The 22,757-nt window shown below is 37.5% G+C and overlaps 1 protein-coding gene across 4 annotated transcripts in view; it reads left to right on the plus strand.

The window, feature by feature from the left end:
- The first annotated feature begins 3,454 nt into the window (after window positions 1-3,454).
- Window positions 3,455-22,757, plus strand: part of LOC134814632 (armadillo repeat-containing protein 1-like) — a 30,003-nt gene continuing 10,700 nt past the window's right edge. Inside the window, exons 1-10 of one of the 4 annotated variants that reach the window (XM_063822784.1) lie at window positions 3,464-3,557; window positions 5,372-5,505; window positions 5,798-5,907; window positions 6,082-6,108; window positions 9,204-9,273; window positions 9,586-9,636; window positions 10,217-10,318; window positions 10,468-10,578; window positions 11,127-11,189; window positions 17,005-17,031. In XM_063822784.1, coding sequence (XP_063678854.1) covers window positions 3,464-3,557; window positions 5,372-5,505; window positions 5,798-5,907; window positions 6,082-6,108; window positions 9,204-9,273; window positions 9,586-9,636; window positions 10,217-10,318; window positions 10,468-10,578; window positions 11,127-11,189; window positions 17,005-17,031 — 789 coding nt within the window. Of the gene's footprint in view, window positions 3,558-5,371; window positions 5,506-5,797; window positions 5,908-6,081; window positions 6,109-9,203; window positions 9,274-9,585; window positions 9,637-10,216; window positions 10,319-10,467; window positions 10,579-11,126; window positions 11,190-17,004; window positions 17,032-22,757 lie in introns of all 4 variants that reach the window. The other 3 variants (XM_063822792.1, XM_063822800.1, XM_063822808.1) reach the window with 3 other exon arrangements.

Here is a 22,757-nt window from a genome sequence, read left to right on the forward strand (position 1 = left end):
CAGTAAGGTTCTGCCCATTTCTATTTTCTATGATACAGCTTTATGAGGTTCTTAAAGCTTTTATGATCATAATTTTTACAGCTTTTATGGATTTCATTGATTTCAGAAACATCTTCAATTTCATCAAGGTGGACTGGGTCATGTTTGTCACGTATAAGTGCAGAAGCAAATGGGCAGTACCGTTGTGGTAAGCTGGCGATGCAGATGTAGCATTGCCAGCTATCATTGGTGTGGCTGTATTGGAAGAGATTTTTGGCACATTTAGAGTGAGTAACTGTTCCACAGGAGCTACAGTTCAAAATTTTGTGGTGTGTTGAGATAAATTTATTGCATCCCTTGCAAACATAATAATAATTGTCAAATGACGTTATATATTATATAACAGTTATAAATGTTCAATAGTTGTAGAGCGATTTCAAGAGTAGTGGTCCACAGGGGTCCGAAAAAGCCGTACAGGCACTTGGGTCCTTATCCTTGTCACTAATCTCAATTGGATTCGGTTTACACAAAACATGAACATTTAGACGTACACATTGACACGATATTTATTAGAAAGCAAAAAGTATAAAATAATACGTGCGTGCGCGGCTTGAGCCGCGCCGCATAAGAACAGATGCGTGCAGGGGCTGGAGTATGCTTGTATGTAGATTAATGAAATGTTGCATTGTAAATATTGAGAATTGACGATATATAATGATCTAATAGTCAATTTTACAAAGCTGGCTTTGGATTTAGGTAAGATTATAAATTGTAATTTATTTTAAAAAAACCACGGATAGTTTTAAATTTATTTCTATTTGTCGTATAATCATGAACAATTTAATCCTGTTTTCAAGAATGCGCGGCTTTGGCGGCCAGTTATTGACTTATACATAAAATTGAATTTTAAATAGAAATGTTAATATATTAAAATTTAAAACTTTCAAAACGGAGGCTTATAAATATTATTATATTATGATTGTAAAATAAAGGATAAAATTTTAAATTTGTTTCACTAAAAATTTGTTTCATTATAATTTCTATAAAAATTCTATAAAACTCCAAATATACAAACAATCTGAAAACTCCAATATACAATGAAGAATGATTGAAAAAGTTGACTGCATAACAGTACCTGATGATAAAAATTATTTATGAAAATATAATAGTACAGTCATACCAAACAATCTTGGCAACATACAAGTACATGCATGCCCACAGTTCAATGTTTTAAACCACCATACCAATATACCTGTTATCTTGTGTCATAACTTAGTCTCATAACTATACCATACTTCATACTCATTAACTTATTATTTATATACTATAATATGTTTTGATTCTTAGTCCTTAGAAGGGCACTCTATTAACAGTTTTTGCCTGATTTGAATGTCCTGCACAGGCCACAACAGATCAAAACTTATTTAAATTATTTACAATTTTTATTGTATTGCTGTGTAAATTTGATTCTAATCTTACATATATTATATATAAAGCGAGACGATATATGTTTATCCGTACCATTTTACTGACACCATGGTATCAGCTTTAACGCGACTTCCCGCTAAAAACCATTCAAGATATACGACTGAAACCTTTTTGACTGGGTCAAATGCTTTCATGGCCTCCAAATCAGCACGTGGTGTCAAAAACGCATATTAAATAGGTAATAATTATTTGAGTCTCTTGAGTCCTGACACCATTTCAGAGTTATACGGGTTCCTGCTAGTTCTAATAATTCTAATAATCGAAATGAGTTTATAACAAGGTCGATCTTTTGGTAAATTTCTAGCTTTCTGCCAGAAAATAAATCTGGGTTTTCTAATAAATATAGTACACTTACACTCACATTCACAAGCATGCAAGCTCACCTTGTCCAATGAGGGAAATGGAGAACAAGCTCTGTTGCATCATAGTCATGTGACCTCAGGCTCATAATCACATGAACTCAGCTCAGACCCAATCAACTGGGTTCTGGCCTGGTCAGCACACTGTTACCTGATCTTGAGGTGACGTACAAGGTGTTGTTTTCTTGAATTTTTTGTTTTCTTGTTAGTTGTTTACCCAATCAATGTCTGGAAGGCTGCAAATTTTCGCATGCCCAGCACCAATTTTTCATAAGGAGTTGTGCGATGTGACAATACATAGAGGCCGCAGAATTATGAGGACTACCAGATCCTAGTGGAATCTTAGTAATCCATGATATCACGACAGGCCCTACAGAATAGATCACTCAATACCTCTCAAAAAATTAAACACATACAGGATCGGAGGAAGAACACACAAACTCCTGGAAAGTTATCCTTCCAACCTCATAAAAACATCTCAATGAAACATCTGATACTATACAGTATATCCAGGTGCTCTTTGGAGTGCCACTGTTCTAAATCTAAATAGACGACCTTAAAAACTATAATTTGTTCTATTTGCTGATGACGTATGCATACAAAAAAGCCAATGAAGTTCTAAGTTCAGTGTATCGCTACATGCTTGCTAATAAACTTCACATAAACACTGGCAAGAGCTGTTACCTTGAATTCTCAAACTCTCGATCCAACAAAGATGAACATACACCTTCTGGTCAAAAACTCAATATCAATACTAAATAGAGTCATCAATCCAAGAAAAGAGTTCTCATCAATCGTCCAATCTCTTGTAGTGAGCTGGCCATCATCTAGTAGAGAGTCTATGACTAGTGTAGAAACTCAAAGAGACACAGTAATCTCGATTCTTTGGTAGGTCTTCTTCAGTAGTGTACTAGCACTCAATAACAATGGCATACCTTTGGAGAGAGTACATGAAACTAAATTCTTAATATGTAGTAACCATCGATGAAGGCCTAAATTAGCTCAAATGTTTGCCGCTTTTAAAAACAATTTTGAAGAGAATGAAACAAAAATGTGAATAAAAGAAAAATTCTATTTTATACCCACAATCAATTTATGTTTAGTTCAAGTACTTATAGTCAAAATAACCATTTCACAGAAGTGGTTTTATTATATAATAAAACCATTTGTAATATTAGTGTAAAAGTGATAAATTAATTTACACTAACAAATGTACAAATTATGAATACACAATTTTTACTCTGCAACACTGGTTCGGCGAAACAGCAAAAGAGAGGCTGGACCTAGTGGCCCACAAGAGGATAACATGAAGGTGCTTTGCCTGCCACTGCATGTAGCATCCCTGGTGGATGCCGGGGTTAAACATGTGGATGTGTTGAGGTACAAAATATAACAAAAAATAGATATTAGATTTTTTAAAAAACTATCAAGAGATTATAATTTTTATTACATTATTTGATCGTAAATAAAGGATGGAATTTAAAACTTTCACTAAAACTTGTTTTATACTTGTTTTATAACAGCAGCAACCTATTTAACACTTGTGGAAGACTTTAGGCGGTCAAACGAGAAACAAAATGCTTTTCTATTTTATTATTATTTTATTATAATAATTTGTAATTGTAATTATTTCTTAGATGGACGTTCATGCAATTGTTACACGTCTCAGAGATCTTTCAAGAGACCCACAAAACAGATCAGCAATCGCAAAAGATGAGGCCTCTTTGTCAGGTAATTCCTTTAAATTGAAACTAAAAAAGAAATTTTAGTTTCAATTCGAAAAATTTAATTGGTTAACCTCAAACGAGTCAAATAAAAAAATTGCTACACCAGATATCTAGATAGTTGTCCAAGGAATCACTGTACCAAATCTCAATATCAGGGGGTGGCTGCTTTTCTCAACTAAGGAATTGAAAGCAACAAAAGTGTGTTTTCAGATAGATGCAATTTAGTGTTTTCAACATTTTGAATATTCACTGGAATGTATCACAATTCGTTAGTTAGGACTTTGTATACACTTAATAATGTTCAATGCTTGATTAGACCTGGCCATTCCCTAAAATGATAACACTGGGATTGGTTTATCAATATGTTATTATATATGTAGTAAAACATTTGCAAAGTGTAACGATTAAGTCAGAGTACTAAAAAGGGTAGAGTAGGCAGACACCAGTCGAACTTGCTTAGGACTATTAAATTTGATTTAGGTAGTAGGAACATTCCATTTGTAAATACAGACGATTTGTACAATTTAAGACTTTTAGCCTCTGATAGAGCGGGATGGAAGAAATTGTTATAGCTTGTGTATCAGTATTTCTTTTTTTCTGGGCTCTGGCTACTTATCAGATCTTTAAGATGTTCATTTATGTTCTATTTTCGATTTGAATAAATTTATATAATATAATATAATAACGATTAAGTGTTTGAGGTTTACATGTAATTGACTAGTCAGATATTCAAAAAATGAGAGGTTAATGTCATTTTTTAGCCATTTACAGGTAAAATCTATCTACTTAAATATGGTCAGTTCAAATCACTTTTGTCACGTGAAGTTGTAGGCATTGTGATACCAATAGATACCTCACTGCAATATTGTGGTACATTAAAAAAGTAAGAAATGTATGTATATTCTTACGGAACCAAAATGTGATGGTTAACCTCATTTTTTTCATTTTCCCAAGATAAAAGAAAGACAACCAACACGTCATCTATTTAGAAATGTGTATACCGTAAACTTACGATGAAAATAATAACTCCATCATTTGATATATTCTCGCTATATCTAAAAAAGAGATTAACCTCATTAAATCACGTTTAGATATTACTTTTTCTGACAATTGTGATCCTAAAATTTAGAGTTTACATTTGCTGACCGAAGTAACAAAAAATATGAAGTGTAATAAAATATCAACCTCAATTTTATTAACCTCATTGTTGTAGTCAATTTTGTGAAAATCGGTTAACCTCAATTATTTTTTTTTAAATTAAATTGATTTAGAAAATAGTATTTTGGTCGATTTTTTGGACCCCTTACCCCCTCTGGCCTTCAAGGTTGTTAAATACGTCAAATTTTCGTGAAAGAATACGACGTATTCGGTTCTAATAAAGAATACGTCGTAATACGCCGTAATACGGTAATTTCTATGGATTGTTAAATACGTCCACGAATACGCCATAATACGCTGTAATACGCTGATTTGACAAAATTAAACATTACAGCTGCGCGCCACCCTCATCATTGATCATGCATTAAAGGAGTGCAGTTATACATGATAACTTAAATTTGTAATCAAATTTCATGGTTAATCCGATAAGCAAACAATTTTTTGCGTGCACGACACACTTTTTCGTAATACGTCAATTTTCGAGGATTAATACGTATTCGTATTCCAATACGTATTCCCTCCTAATACGTATTTAACAACTTTGCTGGCCTTAAAGGGTTGTGTGTGGGCAGTTACTTCTGGGCCACCCTGTAAAGACAGCCCAAACGTTTTGTGCACTGACTTTAGGGCATCTTGTATTATGATGTATTTTCATTTCAGGACTTGTACTTTGTCTAAGCAATGAAGACCCTAATATCGTCCTGATATCCTTGGAGGCCTTGAAGTTCCTGGCCATGTATACATCCAATAGACCTGTCATGAAGAATCACATGGGGATGATACAAAGTTTACAGGTAAAACGTAATTCAATACTCGATAGATAGGCTGCTTACTGGTTTACAGAATATTTACCAACATGGAAATTGTGCTGTTCACTTCGTCTTACTTTTATTGTCATTGAACTCCAAGGGTTAAAGCCAAGTATTTAAATGCTACAGCTTATTAAAAATCAATCATCAAGAAATCAACATTATTTCTATTAAGTTGCATAGGTAGTAAAATGATTGGGAAATCTAGGTTAGTGGTTGATTGGTAAACAATAGCGGAGTATTTTTAATTTGCAATTGATAAATATATATATTTCAGACCTTATCTGCCAACGAAAACGCAGAAGTAGTGCGCACAGCAGAAGAAATCCACAGTAGTCTAGTCCCGTCCCGAGCTGCCCAGCGCACCAAAAACGTTAACTCTCCTGTGTGAGTTTTTAATGATGTGATTACTTGATTACTTCTCTACTAAAAGTTGAATCAGATAAAGCATGCTTGTAAAGATACAAACAAAGTTACACATCCTAATTCCTAATCCATAAAATGTACCTAATTCTTACCTTGGGCGTTATCAATCATCCTACTGAGTTTAACCCCCATCAGTAATAATCCTGGCCCGAGTGTCCCAAGGTAAGATAGAGAAATCATTGAGTCTTTGCTGTGTTTCCGTGTTTGTGAAACCTATTGTTCAGCTCCACCCCACTTCTCATTTGCTCGTTTTGAGTATAAAGCTTTAAAGCCAATTTCAAAAGTTGGTTATATTTTGTGCTCCTGATCTTATCGGCTAATTTAACTATTTGTATTCAAAGCGCTGTATAACACTGCCTCTAACTTGTGTGATGTAGTACTGTGCTCCTTCATTACAACTCCAATTCTAACTCCAGATTTATTAAACTGATCAGACAGAAAAAAGTGCTAATCGCGCATGTTAATTGTAGTGTGCAATAAACTTTGCTGGAAGCTTCCTGGCCTAATGTAGTAAAAGTAAAAGCATACATTAACAAGAATTTCGCCGCGGTAACACCACGCACGATCAAATTTCCCTATTGCCTACAATGTAATTGTTCTACTTCATTGTATCCCAGAGTGGTGTTTGGCGCACGTGATAATCAAAATAGGTTCCTTTTATACACATAATTATTGGGGAGTGGTCTATATTGCGAAGGAGCAGACTTTTGTCGTCACCGTAGGTCCATCGGGCCACCTCATATAATATCCAAACCCGATTACTTATTCCCTACGATCTTTTTGCCTTCGGCAAGAGTAGGGAAAAAATCCGAGTTTTAGGAAAACAACTGCGGTAAATCTAGGTCCATGGGAAACAATAAGTTTTTTAATGAAACTACTAAGTTTATTTTACATTCCTTTAGCTTTAAATCTGTGTGGGCCGCACAGGCACGTACGGTTGTTCAACAATCAACGGGCGACAACGACGGACGCAAGCCAAACTGACCAACATGCCCCTCTTAATACCCCTCTAAATGCCCCTCGTTGGGACTTGGGCCTAATGCCCCTCTTTCGAGGGATGCCCCTCCATGCCCCTCTAAATGCCCATCGTTGGGCCTAATGCTCCTATTTTGAGGGATGCCCCTCCATACCCCTCTAAATACCCCTCGTTGGGCCTAATGCTCCTCTTTTGGAGGGGCATCAGTATTTATCCCTCTGAAGCAAGTAAAACTGTTCAAATCAGCTAATTTCCCCAAAAATGTTCGCCGTTGGCACTGGGATTACTTTAAAATTCAACCGTTGGCACTATTATTTGAGTTTTCTAATTGCGATTGAGTTATTATTTTTTTAAATATAATAAATATCTAGTTCCCCTTACCTCACTACATAATAGGCAGGTTTTCGAAAATTGGGAAGAAAAAAAATGTTTGCCTGCGGCAAAATATCTGCAATATGTGTCTGTGCGAAAGTTTATGTTATCCACACAAACCTACTTTCAAAGGGACATATCATAATTTGTGATAATTACGACAAATGGTGCCAGCTGGCTGTGTTTTACTTGTGGGTTGTCGGAGAAAGCCAGTTTAAAATATTGATTTCTCAAATTTTCTATTACACTAGTTTGAAGGATATTTCAGATATTTTGTTATTGTAGATTTTAATGTGTCCAAGCAAACCCTGGGAAGCCGACATTGCAAGCGAAGCGAGCGGGCCACAAAAACAGAAAATTTGTATCTGGGAGAAAATTTTAAACTTTCTGGACTGCAGATCATGTCAGGGGGGAGTCAGTACCCATACGTTGGCTTTAATAGCTCACTACTCAGTAACTGAATGCCCGATTGAAATAATTCTTTCTGGTATGACTTACTACCACCACCGGTTCAAGGAGTTTGTCAAATCGAAAAATATTTGTCAAATATAGTTTGGATAGTCGGATCGAGCCAAATTTTATTGAATTGTGTTTGGCCATTCGAGTTACATATTTTTACGAGTTTATTCAATACGTGTGGTCAGGTGATTGGTTTACCTAATCACGTGATAAGGTGACCCCGTTAACTACCCCTTTAAACATTATGAGAATCGTTAAGGCTGCCCAATTAAGGTGTCTTATGGAATCGTATCATTGTATCACAGAGTTATGCCAAGTCGATAATAAAATTTCCCTTTATAAATAAATTAGTTTAAATTAATCGAAGGACTGATCTTTAGTCGTAGTAGGTTTCATTTATAATACTAATAATACACCGCAACTTAATCCCTACGATCTTTTGTTTGCAGTTAGGAAAAACCCGATTTAGGACACAATTACAAAAAATAGTTTTAATGAAGTACTAATTTTTAACTAGCTTAACCCGTGTGGCCCACAGCCTATCGGTTACTCAACAGTCACGGGGACACGACGACGCGCCTGTACCACGCCCTTTATATCTAAATGTCCGTTTGATTTTGGGCTATGACTTTGAGGATTAACCTAAAGCAATTTTGGAATGTCTATTTGGGGATCCCCTCTTCCTATAAATACCTCGTTGGCTAATGTTTTGGCATCTGTTTTATCTTAAAAGTAATGTTCAATAGTATTTTACCCCTAAAATGCTTGGCATGGTTACTTTCAATAATTAAACATGCACTTTATGACTTTCCGTATCGATTGATTATTATTTTTTTAATATAATAAATATTATCCCTTACTACAACTAATGCATAGAGTTTGAATGGAGAAAAAAAAAATTTTGCATGCCAATTCTGCTATGTGTCTTGCAAATTATTTACCAGGTAATCTCAGGCATCATGTTATTCCGTAGTGGTGTATTACTTTTTTCAAAACCAGTTAAAAAGATTTCTCCATTTTGCTTTAACTCGTTAGGATATCGATAATTGTTATTTATTTTAAGTTAGTAACCCTGAAGCCGGCCCGCCGCCACCGATGCAGATTTTAACCTGTATTGCTATATGCGCGGAGTCAGAGCACATACTCACTATCAGTAACGTCACGAGTTGAATAATTTTTTGGTGGATTATCCGTCAGAATGCGAATGAAAATACAATATTTGTTCGGCGGATTTTATAATTGTGTTTATTCATTACAATTTAAGTTATAAAGATGTTGCTCACGGTGGTCACATAATCAACAAGTCAATTTTGTTAACGAGATACACAAAATGCTTGATAACTTCGTCATTTCTATTCCGTTTTGCCTCATTTTTTCAGATCAGATGCAACATTTAATAATATACTATGTGATATAGTATAGTTGATAACCTATAGATACTATCCCACAGGGTAAAGGGTGTGCCGTCTGCAACTGGTCGTGGAGCCTTCTTTTTGGGTCAAGGCAACAAAAATGCCAAGGTTAGAAACAGTACCTACTTACTTGAGCGTATATCTCTAATTACGTTATAATAAGTATGTATATAAGCATATTATGACTGCAGACTGATATACCAAAGCATATAATGACTGATATACCAAAAGAAACACCAAAATTTGACTCGGAGGGTTAAATAATGGGGGGCAAAAATATGAACTGTTATAAATATGGTTCTTTGGCCCGAAAAGGACCAAATTAGACCCCCATAATATTACCGACTAAGGTAGATAAAAACATGGCAGTAGTGACTAAATTACATTATTCCACTTTCCCTGACACTGCTCACTTTTCAGGTGTTTCTCATTGAAATAAACGGCGTTTTCTCCTCAACAGATGAACAATCGGTAAATTTAATTAAAAAAATAAATAAATACTGTTTAAATATTACACAGTACACTGTACAGCATAGAAGTACGAAAAATAAAGTCGCGAAATTATCACTAAATATAATATTTGACGGTTTGCCAAAGACGGTAATGCACGGTAAACTGCGCATGTAGGCCGTAATTATATACTATAAAATGAACTCAGTCTCTGTCTTCCTTCTCAACTGTAGTTCATCAGAAAACCTTTTAAAATTTAGCTACCTGCGGCAGCCCTAGCCGCAAAGGTAAAAATCTCTCGCAAAAAAGCCAGGTTAAAAATTTCAGCTTAGGTCAAGGTGCTACTTTTTAAACTTATTTTTACCTATGCTTCAATATGTTTCATTATCAATTTAATCAAAATTATCGATTCAACTATGATACATTTTGTATTTCTTTCATCATTGCTGACTGAATACTGCTTAGTTTTAAAAATTCATAATTTTATAAGCTTTTTATTAATTTATTATATAAGTTGTAAGATTACCAACTTTAACTCCTGAATAAAAAGCTCCTATACTACGTTGTTTAATTACTACCCGTCACTAAAGACAATACTCAGGTAAAGACGGAAATGTTAAAGATCAGAGGTATCATTAGTTTCACATATGATAAGATGAAACAGAGATACACAATTAGAACGCGAGCAGATGTCACACCAGAGGTTTGGTTAGAAACTTAGAAAAGTCTATGAGATCAATCAAATATAACAAGAGATTAAATAAAATTGGCATTACAATACAGTTATATATACAGTGATGAAACCTTTTTAATGTAAATCAAAGTATCGAGCATTATTAGCGACTGCTTCAGAGGATAGTGCATCAGATTAACAAGATAAAGGGAATATCAGCTTCTCACATTATAAAGAATGAGAACGGAGAGGAGGTTGCTATCAAATATGGGTCTGACTTTGATCAAGAGGTAGGCAAATATTCGAGCTAAAAACTATTAATAGTATAATTAGTATTAGTATTATCTATTGTTAACAAGTCCACTCTGTATATTTATACAATATTTACTACAGACGCTAATTTCCCAAAATACACGTCTGTTGTCTCATAGAATCCAAAAAGAACAGGACATAGGTGTTCTTTGTCACCCCCCCCCCCCCCCCCCCCCCCCCCCCGATAATGACATAGGATCGGCAGTTGTACAAATAAATAATGGCGACTTTTCACAGCAATTTGGCTAGGAACCCTTTCCTCAATTACCTAACTTTTGTCACTGGGCTCTCGTGCTCTTTCAAGTCATATTGAAGGTTATCAAAGGTTAATAAAATTAGGGACAATGGCAATATTATCTCATTTTTATGAACAAGTTACTGCGAGACGTGTTAGTCAATCAAATCTTGTCTCAAATCAAACTTATTGAAATTAAATACCACAGGCACAGCCCATGCCAACTAGAATAATATTGAGTAATGAGCAAGAACAACAGTTGTAGAGTATTATTTTAACAACTTATTTCAGAACGTACCCGACTATCCAGATTATCTACCAGAAGAAGATGACGACTTTGACGGTTCTGGAAAGGTAAGAGAGAGATTTAGATAGCTGTCAAGCGTTTATGGGATTCCTTTTTAAAATGAATGTGGTGGAGAGAATAGAGAGTTACTGTGTGATTTGCTGTGCTGCTTACTGTCTTGTGTGCTGTGAATTGCGATCTGTTTCATGACATCTCATACCTTTATGGATTGATATTTGATATATAATTTATATTTATATATATATATAAGCGTGACAAAGTAAATGATGTTTTCGTCAAACTGAAAGTTTCATGGATGTGTGAACAACAAATATATAATATATTTATTTTTTTACATAATGTTAAAAAGAACAGAAAGCAAGTAAGAAGTTTTAACCAAACGTCAGTTTAATGGATCTTTGGAAAGTTTTATTGCTAGCTAATTTAATGAAGATAAATGTACAAAGAAGTGTGATTTACATGGATTTACACATACAACCAATAATAGTACAGCCACTAATAGTACTAATTACTATAGGGGTAAGGAAATAGGCCCTTTTAATCGTAGAGCCCAGCACATATATTATTATTATTGAACTTTACACAAATCTGAAGTAGCTAACAATAAACATCCTAAAGATCTGATAAGTCTACAAAGAAGATTGGTAAAAACATATTTTAGTGCCAATAACTTAAATATGTGTTTATACATATCTTTTAATACAAAAACATAAAACATGTACATAATAAAAAATAAATTTCTCCATAAAATACGGTTCGAGCCAATATGTCTCAGTTCTGTCAAGTCTTCTGTATTGTTTATTTTTATATTTCTTTTATCAAGGTCACTCAAAATAGTTTTAAAAATGTTACTTTGATGCCTGCCAATTCTATCCTTCATATTATTTACCGTGCTGCAGAGTCGCGATCCAAGAGATACAGCTTTCCTCCAGGGTTCTCTATTTTTAGAGGTTCCCCATTTTCATCGAGTTCATCTTTGCCTGCAATGTAAAAATGAATGAACTTTGTTTTGTCTTCGTTAACAAATAGGTTATATTGCTCCAGGATCTCTTTACATATGGGGAGAGTTTGCCTGAGAAAATTCTCATCCGCAAAGTCACCATCGTCTGCATATTCCCATTCTACAGGAAGAAGGGTTTCTGGATCAAAGGGCGGATAACTGACAAAAATGACCGATTTTCTGATGGTATCAAAAAATAATGTATAATGTAAAGATCTGTCGAGTGTTCTATTATAATAATAAAGGGGGGGGGCCAAAATTTATTATCCATACGGTGGGTATCATACAGTTATACCACCGTGTTTTATATTTGAGAGTTGTTACTTTGCAGATGGCATACTGATTACTGTATCATACTGTTCAACTTTCAAGGATTATTAAATGTTGCATCTGATCTGAAAAAATGAGGCAAAACAGATTAGAAATGACGAAGTTATCAAGCATTTTGTGTATCTCGTTAACAAAATTGACTGGGTCATTATGTGACACCGTAACACGACACATTGATTAAACGGGGTCACCTTATCACGTGATTAGGTAAGCCAATCACCTGATCACACATAATGAATAAACTCGTTATGCTTCGTATCTCGGTCATCTGAGAAGCTACAACTCTCATTTTTTCAGGAAAAACGTAATTCGAATGGCCAAACACAATTCAATTAAATTTGGCTCGATCCGATTATCCAAACTATCAAATTAATGCGAAAATGAACCTTCATTTGAAAAAATGAACATGAATATTTTTCGATTTGACAAATTCCTAGAACCAGTGGTGCAGTGGTAGTAAATCATACCAGAAAGAATAATTCAATTGGGCACTCAGTGACTGAGCTATTAGGGCAACTTTTGCCCCCCCCCCCCTGTATGTTAATTGTTAAAAGGTACTAGTTGCACTGTCTTCTTATCTGGTCAGGTCTACAGCAGGGTGTCATAATTATTGGCGCGTAGAAAATTTTGCGTAAAATTTAAGCTGTGAGATAGGATTCTAATAATCAGATATCTTGGACTTGGATGGAAATCTAGCGTCCGTCTATTGCCTAACCGGCGCACTTTTTGTCGAATTACAGCTATTCTGAGTGAAGGACTAAAAGTGGAATTGTAGAATGTAGACATATACCCTCAAAACAAAAAACAAACCAAGCCCTCACTTGGCCGAGAAATTTATCAGGTGGTCAGGTTGACCACCTGCTATTTGACGAGGAAGTAGCAAATTAAAAATACCCTTTTCTTAATTACCGTTATAACATATATATACTGACATCATACAGGACTACGTCGCCCAATTTGTGAATGATCCTGTCCAATTTAACGTTCGGTCGACGTGAACAAATATCTGAAGTCTTTTTTGTTTTCAGGGGGGGGGGGGGGGCAAAAAGGAGGCCCGACCTTTTCCTTGTTAGGACCAATTAGATTGGGGGGAGGGGGGGGGGCCGGGGTATATCACTCTTTTAGTCTTATTTCATATAGAAAGTTCTGCACTCCAGTCTCCACTGCATGTATTATTTAATGTTACAATGGACTCTCCCACATATGTTACAAACTCCACATTCTGTAACTCGCTTAAATATGTGAATAATAGTTTGATGTTATCGCCGAATCCATGGCCATTAAAAATCAGATTTTTATTATCGTCAAAACTGGTAAAAATCGGTCACATCGTACTTCTTTAAATGTATCTTATTCTTACATATATATAGCACGCGAAATTCTATTTTTAAGTTTCATAGCGCGCGTTCGTCGCGCGCGGTCGCTACTAATTAATAATTAGTTTGTGCGCGGCCCTTAACCCCAGCATTATTATGCATGTATCATATGCCAGCCGCCAGGCCCCTCGCTCATTCATTCAGTTTGAATATATAGATCAGATCTTGAAATTTAGCCTGGAAAATTTCAGAATTTGACCTAACTCAAAATTCCACTCCTAAACTTGAGGTCGAAATGCGATTCTACGTTGATTCCGAAAATAACTTTGTCGTAAGCCCACTACCGTCTACCAACCATGTCGTAGCTAGACTCATGTTTCTCTACCAACCATGTCGCAGCTAGACCCATGTTTCTCTACCAACCATGTTGCAGCTAGACTCATGTTTCTCTACCTACCATGTCGCAGCTAGACTCATGTTTCTCTACCAACCATGTCGCAGCTAGACCCATGTTTCTCTACCAACCATGTCGCAGCTAGACTCGTGTTTCTCTACCAACCATGTCGCAGCTAGACTCATGTTTCTCTACCAACCATGTCGCAGCTAGACTCATGTTTCTCTACCAGCCATGTCGCAGCTAGACTCTTGTTTCTCTACCAACCATGTCGCAGCTAGACTCGTGTTTCTCTACCAACCATGTCGCAGCTAGACCCATGTTTCTCTACCAACCATGTCGCAGCTAGACCCATGTTTCTCTACCAACCATGTCGCAGCTAGACCCATGTTTCTCTACCAACCATGTCGCAGCTAGACTCATGTTTCTCTGTTAGACCAATGAGCATGTTCAATAATGATACAAATTAGTAACCGTCATATTAAAATACCGTCATATTAAAATATCAAATTCTAAATTGTGTTCCGACCCACTATGTAAGATATTGTAATGTATAGCAAAAGCTTGACTAACATTAGAAGGAGTGAGGGGATATTTTGCATTTCGTAAGTGCTCTCCGATCGTATCATGTGCCATTCTGCAAGTCTCTCCGGTATAAATGCTACTACAGATCTTACATGTTATTTTACAATAATGCGAGTCCTAAATAATATTCCTATCCCCATATCCAAAAACCCGCATTCTCGCATTCTAAGAATGTAGGAAATTTTTAAAAGTAGGAAATTTTTGACAAAAAGTAGGAAATTCGAGAGCCAACTCTGAGAATTTTCGATAATATTTCAGTAGGAATTTAAGTGAAAGAGCAGACTGAAAGTTGCTGGACCGTTATTTAAATGTCCTCAGTCAGGGATCCACTGATCCAGTCTATCAAATTTCGTTTCACAGACCAAAGTTTGTTGCTATTAGCTACAAAATCTGTGCATCAAGTAACCACTAACCAGATGCTAATTATTGGGGCATTTTCGCGTACACGACATAAATAGTTGTCATTATTACTTTATTAACATTTTACTATCTACTCATCTAGTCTATGAAACGGGCTTGAAAGCAGAAAGTGATGGTAGTAGATGAGAAAACATTTTTGCCAAAATTATAAACTCTTGATACTTCATGCTGTCTCCTATTTCGTGCTTTAGTTAAGCCAAGTGTTTAGGGATTCTAGAATCCAGACAAATTATCCCAATAAAAATTGAAATCAGAAAATAGTATGCTAAAATCGTTCTCCATTGTCAGATTCGTTCCAGGAGGCCAAATCTAGTTTAAATTTCCAAAATTTTCGGGGGCTTCGCCCCCAAAAGTAACCTAGGATTATCTATTAAAAAGCATTCCGGGCCAGGCACGTAGACAGGGGGGGGGGGGGGGGCTAGGGGGCGGCAGCCACCCCGGAAAAAATCGAACCCCAGAAAAAAGATAAGCCCCCTAGTCCCCATGGTCGCCTGGTAACTGGGCTGTGTTTATGACTGCAGTCAGTCAAAGATTTGAACTGTGGATTAGTAAATATCTGTCATTAAATCCAAGCAAACATTCTAGAAGACTTCTATAAATAGTCAATAGTGTCCCCTAGACCGTAGGAAATGTAAAAATCTTAAGACAATGAGGCCTGAGTAAGTCGTAAATTCTGATTGGAGAATGCAGATTGCTGTTGTGAAGTTACCAAATTTACGTGAGTACTTGATTCTTTTCAGTCCCAGTTTATTGCTGTCCTACAAATTTCTTTAATGCCAAATGTCGTCTAAAACACCCTGTTTCGCAAAAATTTTCCGGGGGGCTGCGCCCCCCTAGCCCCCGCCAAGGGGCTCCGCCCCTGGACCCTGTTGGGGGCTGCGCCCCCAGACCCCTGCCACAGCTTGCTCGCTTCGCTCGCTGCGCAGCTGGATTAGACGTGTCGGGTCGCTTCGCTCGCCAACAGCCCCCCTCAAAGAAAAATCCTGGCTACGTCCCTGTTCCGGGCCCTAAAAAAGTAACATTGAGAATCTGGAATCCGCCATGAAAAATCTTTGAACCGCGTGAATGCAAAGACTTTTTATGCGAGCGAAGCGAGCGGGCCACAGAAAACGAAAAAATTGAGAATGTAGGAAATTAAAATTTTTTTGGATATGGGTTCCTATCCGGATATAACATCAAATAGAGTACTTTTTCAAAAGATTTTTTACTATCATATTCATTCATTGAGTATGTTTTTGTTTGGAGTGTATTAAAAGTCCAACCGCTTTGACATCGTCAATCTTTATTTTAATTTGGATTGTTGATAAAAGCTGGATTAAAATGCTGTATTTCATTTCATCAGTGAAAAATTTACTTTTTGTTTAACAAAGTAATAAGGACCATAATTAAGGACAATCATATAATTTGATGTTCCTAAAATTACAGACAGAGTTCAAGAGTTTACTGAAGACTAGGATGCAATTTGTGTGTAAAGAGCAGCTTTCTTTGTTCAGTTCAATACAACCTATAGCTATGTATAGGATACAGCTTGTGTGAATAATAGAAATTGTGTGTAGGATGCTACTTGTGCGAATAATATAAATTGTGCGTAGGATGCAACTTGGAAGGATTGTGTGTAGGATGCAACTTGGAAGGATTGTGTGTAGGATGCAACTTGAACGGATTGTGTGTAGGATGCAACTTGGAAGGATTGTGTGTAGGATACAACTTGGACGGATTGTGTGTAGAATACAACTTGGACAGATTGTGTGTAGGATACAACTTGTTGCACTGTATTTTGTAAATTTGGATACATTTTGACTCATTGATTGTTTCAGGATTCAGACAATGCATATTCAATACAGGTTTGTGTTTCTTTAAATAATCTATTATAATAGAAGGGGCTAGGTGGCCTAGTGGTTAGAGTGTAAGCAGTCATCACTTGCTTGAGATTCGTAGATTATTTGTAGTAATTTAGGTTACGAACAACAAAAACGAAAGTAATAATGATGGTAAAAAAGGGTAAGAAACAAAATGATTAACAATTCAATTACTTACAAAATACACTTCCTAATTACTCTGACTTATAACGCCCTACATCTAAGTTGTAAAACACACGTCCTTACTCTACCTTTACCTATCACGGTTAACCATCGTTAACCGTCTCTAACGAAGTCTTACCCTTAAACTACACTTACATAACACTTTCAGTCCTCGCTGACCGTCCTTATATCAGGCCCAAATCCACTATAGTTCATTCTCGCTCTACATGAGCCCGATTGTTGTTGACACGAACCCACTCGTGTTCGATTAACCCGTGTTAACCCTGGCTACAACACAGCCTATTCCTGCTCTCCTGAGTTAACCATTGTTGACTCTCTCTACGCTTAAGCCAGACTGCTCATGTCCTCCGCACAGTTCACTAACTACAGACCACGATAATGCTCTCTCTGGGACCCTGACGTAACAGGTCCTGGCTCCAAAGTAACCTATATCAATGGCCCTCGAATCGGGCAAACTCTATCTCTCTTTTTGACCTTTCCACCGGACCTTATATAATGTCCTGTCCGTGGTTTTTCACCCGACCTCTCTAACCAGACTCACGTGCCCCTGCTCACACCTTTGGCAGCTGGTCTTATCTCCCACTAAAGCTTCATTGTCCCGAGTCCAGGTGTTACGACTATTCATCTTTTTACCAAAGCTTCCTGTCTGATGACCTCTGAATCCATAGTTTGTTTAGAACTCACATCTATCTTTGACTCTCTATCTACACAAAGGCTTTACGTCTGAGTTCTCCTAGAACCATTGTCTCTCCTCCAGAGTGACATGTTTCTCGTCCGTCCAGGTGAGGTCCAACCCACAATCTCCATTGTATTCTCTTTCTCTAACTTTCCCTAACCACAGACCAGAACTGGATGTTCCACTTCCACTGCCTTATTACACAATACTGCCTTATTACACAATACTTGCCTTATTACACATTACTATCTAAAATCTATCAAATAATATAGATCAAATAATCACGGCTTACACAACTTTACAAAATATGATCTTTTTTAGAACTTTACTATAATAGTATAATATGTAGTATAATAATTTAATAGAACATCTCGTACTACAGACTATATTCCATATCAGCTTCTATTCGCTCAATATTCACGGCTAACACAACTTTACAAAATCTGAGCTTTTTTAGAACTTTACTATAATAGTGCATATAATAACTTTATAGAAAATCTCGTACTACAGACTATCGTTTCAATACTATCTTTAACTCACTTTTCAAAATTCTTACTCTACCAAACTCATTACTCTGTCCCAGAACCAAATAAAATTGTTCTTTTTTGAACACCATGACGGGCCATCTATTCACTGTTTATCTTCATATTATGTTCTATTGTCTATTTAAGTATAATGCTTGACTTACTTCACTCCGTCTTAATTATGTCTGACTCTATACAACATGGCGAAATCAGTTCTTCTGACGATCCCCCTGCTCCTCCTCCTCGTGTCACTTTGTACTTTATGTCGGGTACTTTTCCCACTCCACCTGTTGCCCCGACAGCTCCGACTCCGAATCCAAGTCTTCCTATCCAAAATGATATGGTGAGCAGCTCCTCTCCGGATGATTAGATTCGCTCCCTATCTTCATTTCCAGGTATGTATTGATCAGCTTTTCTCCACCGCCCCTGGGGGATGATAATCCCCCATAGTTATTCAATCCAGTCTAAGTTTACTTTATAAATTCATTACTTTTCCACATCTATGAAATCTTTTCGTTTTTAGGTTGGAAGAATAGCGTAAAACCATTTGGATTCAACTGCTCCTACTAGAATGTATTTACAACCTGGTAAGTCTCCAAGTCTCCGAGTCTCCTTCCAACATCGTTCCATTGTTTCTTTTACTGTGTATCTCTCTTGTTCCACTGGTGTTCCTCTTAATTATCAACCTCTCTGCGTCTCTCTCTTCTTCTCACACCATGTCTCCGTCTTCCGCTCGTTTCCAACATTTTGGACAGTTCCCTGTATTATCGTACTGTCCGTCCCTCCAGCTTTCCATATCTGTGTCTTCTTCTAATGTTTCACGTGTCTCCTTCTAATGTGTCACGTGTCTCTTTCCAATGTCTCCATGTATCTTCTTCCAATGTCTCCATGTTTCTTCTCCCAAAGTGCTCTCGATTCTCCTTCACAGGTCTCCGCGTGTCTCCTTTCATATGTCTCTTCCCAATGCCATGTGTCTTCGTCCAATGTCTCCATGTGTCTTCCTCCAATGTGCTCACGTGTCTCCTTCACAATTCTCCACGTGTCTCCTCCAAATGTTTCCATATGTCTCTTTCCAATGTCTCCATGTGTCTTCTTCCAATTTGCTCACGTGTCTCCTTCACAAGTCTCCACGTGTCTCCTTCACGTGTCTCTATGAGTCTTCCTCCAATATTTTAACGTGTCTTTTTCATCCATCTTCCAGCTTCCTTTCAGCTTTTCATCAATTGTCCCTACGTACTGAGCAATGTGCATCAGTTCTTTTGGACTATGTTTTCTTTTGGACTCTTCCCTGTTTGCTCTTTCACGTCTTTTTCTTGTCTCTTTCTGCAGGTCCCCATTATTTCTATTGTTGGAAACTCTCATTCTTCATGCCTGGGACTTTTATCCGTCTTCCTTTTTCATTCACTTTTTCTTTAAGTTTCGTTTCCCTTCTAGTTCCCGTTTTCTTCTTTTTCGACCATCCTCTCCAAGCTATCTATTCTTCGTTTCTGCTTCTCTATTTTTTCCGATCCATGCTTCCATGTGACCTCCAATCCATCTGTCATCCAATCTGTCTTCGATCCACACTTCCATGCAACCTCCAATCCATGTGTCCTCCAATCTGTCTCCAAGCCATGCTTACATACGACCTCCAATCCATGTGTCCTCCAATCTGTCTCCGATCCATGCTTACATACGACCTCCAATCCATGTGTCCTCCAATCTGTCTCCGATCCATGCTTCTATGTGACCTCCAATCCATGTGTCCTCCAATCTGTCTCCGATTCATCTTTCTATGTGACCTCGGGTCCATCTGTCATCCAATCTGTCTCCGATCCAATGTCTCCGATCCAATGTCTCCTCGTATCTCCTTCAAATGTTTATTCTTCGATATTTACCCTGGAATGATGTTTAATGCTCTGTTACCACTCACCATGTCCCAATATTATTTCCACTATTTACCACAAGTATTGCCACTGGAAACCCCCAAAATGGTTTTTGTTTTCCCCTTTCCTTTTCGATCACCAAGGTCCAACGCCCCTTTTAAATTCCTTGTATCGCCCAGCGAATTATTTTGGGCCCCGATGGTTATTTCAAATACCACCTCACCCGTCCCATCCCCCTGCCCCATAGCATTTCCACTATTTATCACCTTTCCATGCTCCAATAGTAATTCCCACATTTTCCTCTCCATGGCTCCAATGAAACCCCCACTATTTCCCCTCCCCCATGCTCCAATAGAAATTTCCCCATTTTTGTACCTCTCCCCGCTCCAATAGTAATTCCACTTTTCCCCCCTATCCCCTTGCTCCTTTTGAAAATTCCACTTTGTCACCCTCGCCATATCCTAGAAATTCCACATTGTACCTTCACGGGGGCCAAATTTTTAATTACTATGCCCCCCCCTTCACAGGGTCAATAGTAATTCCCTATTGTACATGTGTACCACCACCCCATAGAAATTTCCACTAGTCCCCACTGTCCCCCACCCCCAAATAGTAATTTTATTTGTCACCCTAGTACCCCACCCCCCAATGTAATTCCTAGTACCACTAGTCCCACCATCCAATAGAAAATTCCCTAGTCACCATGTACCACCCCCTCAATAGAAATTCATTTGTACCCTGTACCCCCACTCCAATAGTATTTCCCTAGTCACCATTTCCCCACCTCCCTGAAATTTTCAATGTCACCATATTTTCCACCACCCCCAATAGAAATTTTATAGTATTGCCCCCCAAAAAATTTTCCCCGGGGGATTCATATGAAAACAAAAAAAAAAAACAAGCAAAGACGAACAACCGTTTAACTTCGTTTAATAGAGGAAATTAAATACTTTATAAAACTTTCAAATTAAGAACTTTTAAACGATAGCCTTCTTTTTTGAAAAAAATTGATATGGCTCGCCCCCGGTGCTCTTTTAAAAAAAAAACCACGGCCAATTTAACACATATTTTAATTTTCCCTTTTTTTTTTTTTTTTAATCACCCCCTACAAACCATGTTTTTTTTGCCCTTATTTTCTTAAAACCCATTTTACATTTCTCACCCGTTTTTCTGGTTTTTTTTTTCATAAAACGTTCTCAACCCCTTTTCCCCTATTTAATTACAAAAATATTTTTATTTTTCTTTCTTTCAAAATTTTTTTTTACCCCAAAAAACCCCCAAAAAAAAAGTTTTTTCATACTGTTTTTTTCACATAGAAAAAAAAAATACCCTCCCCCCAAAAAAAAAACGGGCCCCAAAAAAAACCCCTTCCCCCAAAAAATCCCTTAAATTCCTTAAATCCCTCTCTTTTTTCCCCCCTCCTTTCAAAGCCCCCCCTTTTTAAAAAATTTTATTTCCCTCCCCTTCCCCTCCTTTTTTTAATCCCCCCCTTCCTTTTTTTTTAAAAAAAAAAATTTACGTCAAAAAAAAAAAATTTACAACCCTGAATTTTTTTTCCACGGCCCCCCAATTGGGTTTGGGGGTAAAGATGCAGGGCCGGGTTTTTCTTTTAAAAAAAAAAAATAAATCCTTCCCCCCCATTTAACTCCCCTCTTTTAAAAAAACTTCAAAAACCTTTTTTCCCGAAATTTCCCCCCCCTTAAACAGTTTCCCCCCTTTTTTTAATTTTTCCCCCCTGTGGGAAAAAAAAAATTTTTAAAAAACAAAATTTTCCCCCAATTTTTGGCCTTTTAGAATTTTGCCCTTTGTTTTTTGGGCAAAAATTTTTTTTGTAAAATTTTTTTGTTTTTTTAAAAAAGGGTTTAAAATTTCCCCCCCTTTTTTAAAAAAAAAACTATTTTTTAAAAAAGGGGTTTTTGGGGATTTGTTGCGGGGGGGGGGGGGGGGGTTTTTGGTTTTGGGAAAAAAAAAAAAAAAAAATTTGGGGGGGGGGTGGAAAAACCCCAAAAAAAATTTTTTTTTGAAAAGCCCCTTTGGGGGGGGGGGTTTATTAAAAGGGGGGGGGGGGGGGGGTTTGGGGGGGGGGGGGGGGGAAAAAAAATTTTTTTCCCCGGGGGGGGGGGTTTTGGGGGGGGAATTTGGGGGGGGGGGTTTTTTGGGGTTGGGGGGGGGCCCCGGTTGGGGGGGGGGGCCCCGTCCCGGGCCGGGGGGGGGTTTTGGGGGGGGGGGGCCCAAAAGGGGGGGGGGGGGGGGCCCCGGTTTTTTGGGGGGGGGGGGGGGGGTTGGGGGGGGGTTTTTGGGGTGGGGGCCCTTTTTTTTTGTTTGGCCTTTTAAAAAAGGGGGGCCCCCCCTGGTGCCCCTTTTTTCGGGGTTTTGTGGGGGGGGTTTGGGGGTTTTTTTTGGTTGGTTGGTTGGGTTTTTTTGTTTTTGGGGGGGGGGGGGGGGGTTTTTTGAACCCTTGCC

This window comes from Bolinopsis microptera, chromosome 1 (assembly GCF_026151205.1).
Source record: "Bolinopsis microptera isolate Bmic1 chromosome 1, MBARI_Bmic_1.0, whole genome shotgun sequence".
NCBI lineage: Eukaryota > Metazoa > Ctenophora > Tentaculata > Lobata > Bolinopsidae > Bolinopsis > Bolinopsis microptera.